Genomic DNA, 6,955 nt, shown 5'->3' with positions numbered 1-6,955 from the left:
TATATATATATAATAATAATAAATATCTATTCCTGTTGGGGGTGGGGGGCCCGGCCCCCACGCCAGCAGAAGGTGAAGAGAAGGATTTGTACGTACACTGCAGCATAGAGGGAGGTTCTGTTGCCATTTCAAATTTTTTATTTCTCTTTGTCTATTTAAATCAATTTAATGTTCAGAGCAGCAAATTAAAAAACAGCCGCTGCAGAGCGGGCGCCCTTCTCAGCAAACGTAGTCAAACGCAGAAAGGGCAGCTAGCTAGCTATTTTGCTAGCTAGCTAGCTAGCTAGCAAGCTAGCTGGCTAGCTAGCTAGCTGAAGAAACGCTGAGAAATTGCCACGACATCTAGCTAGCTAGCTATGTAGCTAGCAAACTGGCTAGCTAGCTAGCGTACTGGCTAGCTAGCTAACGTACTGGCTAGCCATCTAGATAGCTAGCTAGTCAAGCTGAAGCGAATACACGGGAGTTCGCTCCTGCAAGCTATAGCTTGCAGGCAAACTACCTGGCAAGGTATTTAGCTAGCTGGATGTAAAGCTAGCTTTCTAACTATCTAGCCAGCTCTCTAGCTAGCTAGTTCGAGAGCTACCTCGCTGGCTAGCTAGCGTTTTAGATAAACAGCTAGCTAGTTCTTTAGCTTCATAAAGAGCTCTCTCGCTCTCTAGCTAGCCGTATACCTCACTAGGGCGCTAGCTCTCTAGCTAGCTAGCTAGCTGTCTAGGTAGCTGTCTTGGCCTGTTGTTCTTTCTGGATTTGTGCAGCAGTGTCTTTCACTGCCTTTATGAAGACCCCCAGTTTGTGGGGGTCCATTGAGGGCTCCATGCCGTGCCCCAAATTCGCAACGTAGCGACCAGGCTGATAAGCCCGCACCTGCAGCAAACACAACCCCACCACCTCTCATATACACTGCAGCAGCAGCAGCAGCGGAGCAGCAGCAGCACGTGGTGTAGAGAGGAGGGGGAAGGGATTCAAGCACACAAGACAGGAAGCAGCAGCTGCTGTTGCTGCTGTTGCCGCTAGGACACATAAGACATTCCTCAAAGAAATGCAGCACCATAGACAAACTGCAGCAGCAGCAGCAGCAACAACAGTAAATGCCGGTGAAGGTAATGTCTTTGTGAATTTTTTGTTTGCAGTATGGCGAGTTGCTGATGAGTACAGGGCGTCTGCTGCTGCTGCTGTTGCTGCTGTCACTGCCGCTGCTGCTGCTGTTAATGTTGATGCTGCGATTGAGGGTGTATAACGCACCATGCGTGCTGTTTCTTTTTGTATAGTTATATCAGGGGCATACAAAATTTGGGGGTCCAGGTCTCCTTGTATGCATTTAATTGAATTATTAGCAGCAGCAACTCTGTGAAAACGCTGCTTAATTATACTTCTCTCGCTGCTCCAAGACACCCCAACTGCAGCAAAAGAAGAAGACACAAAAGATTCTGAAGGGCGGTCCTTTGCAAATGCAATTACAGGGACGCCTGGAGAGGAGACAGACAAAGCCTGAAAAAAACAAAAACAAAACAATAAAAAGAATAAAAAAATAAAGAAAAATTATAAAAACTGCAAATGACGACGAGTAAACAAACAAAACGCAAAAAGTAATGCATCAATGGATGCATTAATTTGAAAACAACAAAAAAAGACGAAGAAAAACAGAAAAACAAAGAAAAACAAACAAAAAATAATTCTTTAGTTGGCTTTACGACAAACAAAACACAAAAATAAAACAAGAAGTGCTGCTACACAAAAAAAAAGCAGAGAAACAAAAAAATAAATATAAACAAACGCAAATATAGACAAAGGAAAGAGACAAATAGAGGGGCAACAAACCCTAAGACAACTAAAACAAATGAAAAGACAATAAAGAAACATATTTCAAATAAAAAGACAGCAAAAGACTGCAAACAAAAAAGAAAAAGATAAAGATGAGGCAGCAGACAACACCTGCATCTGCAGCAGCTAACGCCGTGGGGGCGCCACAGCAGCAGCAGCAGCAGCAGCAGCTAGAATAACAGTAGCAGCAGCAGCAGACAGAATAACAGCAGCAGCAGAGAGAACAACAGGATAACCGCAGCAGCAGTAGAAGCAGCTAGAACAGCAGCAGCTAGAATAACAGCTGCAGCAACAGCAGCAGCAACGAGATCGGCAGCCGAAGCAGCTAGAATAACACCTGCAGCAGCAGCAGCAGCAAAGGCAGCAGCAACTCACTTGCGCGATTTGATTCATGAAGGGGACGCCGAACTCTTCGTATTGCTCAGGGGCAAAGAAACCCGCGTTCGTATCAAAGACCTGCGAACAGCGGCAGCAGCAGCAGCAGCAGCAGCAACAGTAGGATAAGAAGAATGTATGGTGGAGGATCTGCTTTTCAGGAGAAGTGGGTTATGCTTAGCTGTCAGCAGCAGCAGCAGCAGCACCAGGGTGAGGAGAATGCGTTGACGGGCGAAGAAGAAGGAATGTGTTGTGTTCGGCTGGCAGCAGCAGCAGCAACAACACCAGCAGCAGCAGCAGCAGCAACAGCAGCAGCAACAGCAGCAGGAAAAGAGAATGCGTAGAAGGCGTTTGTTGTGTTCAGTAGTCACCTGCAGCACTTGGGCTCCTGCTTCCACTTGTTTGCTGAGGAACTTTGCTGCTGCTGCTGCGATTTGCTGCAGCAGCAGCAAACTTTCTTCCGGGTATTTAAATAGAAACTCCTTCGCTCGCTGCAAGCCCTTCTTAGAGGCCCCCCCCTCCACCATATAACAAAACAAAGTCAGGGGGCCCCCGCTAAACCCTATCACAGGTACTGCACCTTTTAGCTGCTCCGCCGTTGTATAAATAGCATCAAATACATACCCTGCAGCAGCAGCAGCAGCAGCAACAGCAGCAGCAGCGGGGGAGAACAGTGCAAGAGATGCAGCTGAAGTGAAGCAGGAAGAAGCAGCGAGAGAGTCCAACGCCGTTAGGGGGTAATACACGCCAACCGAGACGAAGCCCTAAACCCTAAACCCTAGCCCCCAAACCCTAAACCCTAAACCCTAAACGCCTGAGCGTAAACCCTTAACCCTCCACCCCATCCAGTAAACCCTAAACCCTTAATCCTAGCCTGTAAACCCCAAACCCTAAATCCTAAACCCCACCCCATAAACCCTCAACCCTAAACCCTAAACCCTAAACCCCAGACCCTAAATGGCCTTACCCAGCTTTTCTTCAACATCAAATGAGGTGTCTAGACGCCGAATATCTGCTGGGGTTTCTATACGCCAACCAAAGCGAGGCCCCTCCCCTTCTTCTACTGTTAGGGGCATCCCCATAGCCTGACGCGCAAACCCTAAACCCTAAACCCTAAACCCTAAATCGCATTGTTGGAGGCTGGCTATGCGGGGAGTCTGACAGGTGGTGCTGTTGCGAGTGGCTTAAGGTCTTAGGGTTCTTTTGGGAGCTGGCTTCACCAGCAGCACCAGCAGCACCAGCAGCAGCAGCAGCTGCTGCTGATGCTGCTGCTGCTGCAGTCAGCTGCTGCTGCTGCTGCTGCTGCTAGACAGGATCAGCATTCCAGAGGGTTTATCAGGGTTTATTAGGGTTAATTAGGGTTAATGATAACCTCAGGCAAGACGAGAATATCACTAAAAATAATAACAGCATCTAGAAGAGGAAATCGTTTAAACGGCTGCAGCGTAACGTCGGCTGCAAGCAGAGGGTCCTTACAAACCTGAATAACAAATAAAGAAGCAGACAGCAGCAAATAATAATAAATAAATAGTAATAAGCAAATAGAAATAGAAATGAATAAATAAAAAACAACGAACATGCAGCTACAGCAGTAACAACAGCAACAGGAGCAGTAACAGCAACAGGAGCAGCAACAGCAGCAGGAAGAACTGCAGCAGCAGCAGCAGCAGCCACTGCAGAAAGTATTGCAGCGGCAGCAGCAACCGCAGCAGCAGCAGGAAGAACTGCAGCAGCAGCAAAGCAAAAGACTCACAGTCATGAATTTGTGTTTAGCCCTCACGGCTCTGAACTCAGGCAAATAACGCCCAGCCTGGCGCATCACCCAAACAGGTACAGAGAAGCTGCCAGCTGCTGCTGCTGCTGCTGCTGCTGCTGCTGCTGGTGTTGCTGCTGCTGCTGAGGAGACGAATGCGGTGTATGCTTCAGGCCCCATTAAGGCCACCCTTAAGGAGTCATTCTGTAAGACGCGAGAAGCAGCAACTGAAGCAAAACAGCAGCAGCAGCAACAACAGCAGCAGCAGCAACATTAGCAGCAGCAACAGCAGCAGAAGGAGCAGCAGCAGAGGGGACCGACATGCGGAAGCAGCAAACCAACGCCCAGAAGCAAAACAACAAGGAGATAAACAAACAAAAAAAAGAGAAAAAATATAAAGTCAGAGAGCAAACAGAAGCAAAGAAAAGCAAAAGTAGAGACAGACAGTAGAAAAGGAGACAAAAATTGATAAAATAAAGAAAAGGAGACAACAGAGGTGCAGATACACCTCAAAATAAAAAGATTAAAAGGGATAAATAAATAGACAAACAAAACAAGAACAAAGAAAAACAGAGACAGCAAAATGAAACATTTATATATATAATATATATATTATATAATAAAACAAATAAAATCAAAGGAGACAGTAAACACAATAAAACAAATAAAGACAAAGCGGACAGGAGACAGAAGCAGACAAAGAAGAGACGAGAAGCAAAATAAAACAAACAGAGAGGCAAAACGAGGAGACAGTAAAAAACAAACAAACAAAGAGAAAGGAGACAGTATAAAACAAACAAAGAGAAGGAGGAGACAGTCAGCCATATAAAACAAACAAAGAGAGTATAAAACAAACAGAGACAGTAAATACAATAAAACAAACGAAGAGAAGGAGACAGCATAAAACAAACGCAGAGACAGAAGAGAGGAACAATAAAACAAAGTGAAGGAGACAGTAAGCCTTATATATATAAACCAAATAAACAAGGAGACAAACAAACAACAAAAAATTTATTAAAAACAAAACAGAGTTTAATACTAACGCATATTCAATCTCCGTCTTCGCCGTATCTCTGCCTTCACCTCCTCCGGTGTCTCCTGCACACAACCCAATAAACCCTAAACCCTAAACCCTAAACCCTAAACCCAATTCGGGGATTGGCGACAGAAGCTCCGTCTTTCACGTTCCCCTTGGGGCTAGGGTTTAGGGTTTAGGGTTTAGGGTTTTTAGGGTTTACGAGTCTATGATGGGGGCCTCTAGGGCCCCCCAAGAACCTGCTGTATCCCTTGATGTATCTTAGGGTTTAGGGTTTAGGGTTTAAGGACCCATACATGGCTTTAGGGGCCCCTCAGGCAATTGTTTTAGGGTTTAGGGTTTAGGGTTTAGGGTTTAGCTCATGAGGGCCCCCTATAGGGGGGAGCCTTACGTCCGGCACATCTTGTGCTGCTGCTGCATCGGCTCCTCCTACCTCTCCAACACTCCTAACAAGCAGCAGCAGCAACAACAACAGCAACAACAACAGCTGCAGCAGCAGCAACAACAGCAGCTGCAACAGCAAAAACCGCAGCAGCAGCAGCAGCAGCAGCAGCAGCAGCAAAGGGGGCCCCACGTACACCCCCAAACTCCCACAGCTGCTGCTACTGCTGTTGCTGCTGCTGCTACTGCTACTGCTACTGCTACTGTTGTCGCTGCTGCTGTTGCTGTTGCTGCTGCTAGCTGGGCAGAGCACAGGCAAAAGCAGATACTCACCGACGATTAATTTGCGTCTCCTCCATGATAGAAAAGAGAGGACGGAGGGCCCTCTCGATTGAGAAGGTGTTGCTGCTGTTGCTGCTGTTGCTGTTCTTGACGTTGTTGTTGCTGCCGCTGCTGCTGCTGCTGCTGCTGCTGCTGCAGAGAGCCCTTCCCCTATGAAATGGAAGCGAAGGGCTCAGGGCCCTCCGACCCCCTGCGGTGCAGAAGGCATGTGCTGGCTGCTGCTGCAGCACAGTGTACAGCGAGGCAGCAGCAACCAGCAGCAGCAGCAGCAGCAGCAGCTGGCGGATAAGGCAAAGCGACATCTGCTGCAGCAAACCCTGAGGCCCTTCGCCTGGTCTCAGTCAGCCACCTTTTGATCCTGCTGCTGCTGCTGTTGTTGTAGCTGCTGCTGCTACTCCAACTCAACTCACGGGGCCCCACACATCGGCAGCAGCAGCAGCTGCTGCTGCTGCTGCTGCTGGACCCCAAGCTGAAGACGTGGGCTCAGCTAGCTGCAATTTAGAATATAAATTAAACAATTAATTTAATAAGGTTTGCTGCCTCATTTCAATTCAAGACACTTCCGCTGCTGCAGCGCCGCGTCCACCGACTTGCTTCAACGCCTTGCTGCTGCTGCTGCTGCAGTTGCTGCTGCTGCTGCTGCAGCTGCAGGCTTTCATTGCTTCTTTAACTGCAGCAGCTTGAATAATAAACACCTCAGTATCAAACCAAGAGGAATCATCTCGCTGGGAAGCCGCTGCTGCTGCCGCTGCTGCTGCCACTGCTGTGGCCTGAAGCAATACCTGCAGGGGAAGCAGCAACAGCAGCAGCAGCAACAGCAGCAACATCTCAACAGCAGCGCTTTCACTTTATCGATAGGAGCCTGAGGGCCGGCGCTGCGTTGAAAACTCCACAGCAGCAGCAGCAGCAAGAGGAGCAACAGCAACTGCAGCAGCGGCAGCAGCACTAGCAGCAACGTGGCGGAGAACTGCAGCCGCAGCATTAGCAGCAACAACAACGCAGATAAGCATAAACAACTGCTGCTGAAGCAGCTGCATGCACTGAGAGGGCATCTCGTCGCGAGCTAGCTGCTGCAGCTTCGCAAAAGTTGTTCCCGGCAGCAGCAAAAGCTGCTGCTGCAGCAGCTATTGCTGCTGCTGCAGCTGCTGCAAGTAGCAGCAACTCCGCTTTGCTTGCTAGTCGAAGCTGCTAGCCGCGTTTCTGTATCAATCTTCCTGCTGCTCTTTGGGGCCCCCAACCTTGTGAGG

At 48.3% G+C, this 6,955-nt stretch overlaps 1 protein-coding gene across 1 annotated transcript; it reads right to left on the bottom strand.

The window, feature by feature from the left end:
• Nucleotides 1-711: 711 nt before the first annotated feature.
• EAH_00012490 (uroporphyrinogen decarboxylase, putative) lies at nt 712-6,367 on the bottom strand (the record flags this gene model as incomplete). The annotated part of the gene is made up of 11 exons (XM_013394681.1): nt 712-864; nt 1,393-1,488; nt 2,197-2,277; nt 2,568-2,821; nt 3,164-3,281; nt 3,569-3,676; nt 3,977-4,176; nt 4,993-5,047; nt 5,377-5,431; nt 5,564-5,666; nt 6,295-6,367. The coding sequence occupies 11 exons, from the start codon at nt 6,365-6,367 to the stop codon at nt 712-714; spliced, it is 1,296 nt and encodes a 431-aa protein (XP_013250135.1).
• Nucleotides 6,368-6,955: the final 588 nt, after the last annotated feature.

This window comes from Eimeria acervulina, genomic scaffold (assembly GCF_000499425.1).
Source record: "Eimeria acervulina Houghton genomic scaffold, Eah_scaff69, whole genome shotgun sequence".
Lineage (NCBI taxonomy): Eukaryota > Apicomplexa > Conoidasida > Eucoccidiorida > Eimeriidae > Eimeria > Eimeria acervulina.
This window is presented reverse-complemented; position numbering and strand designations above follow the sequence as displayed.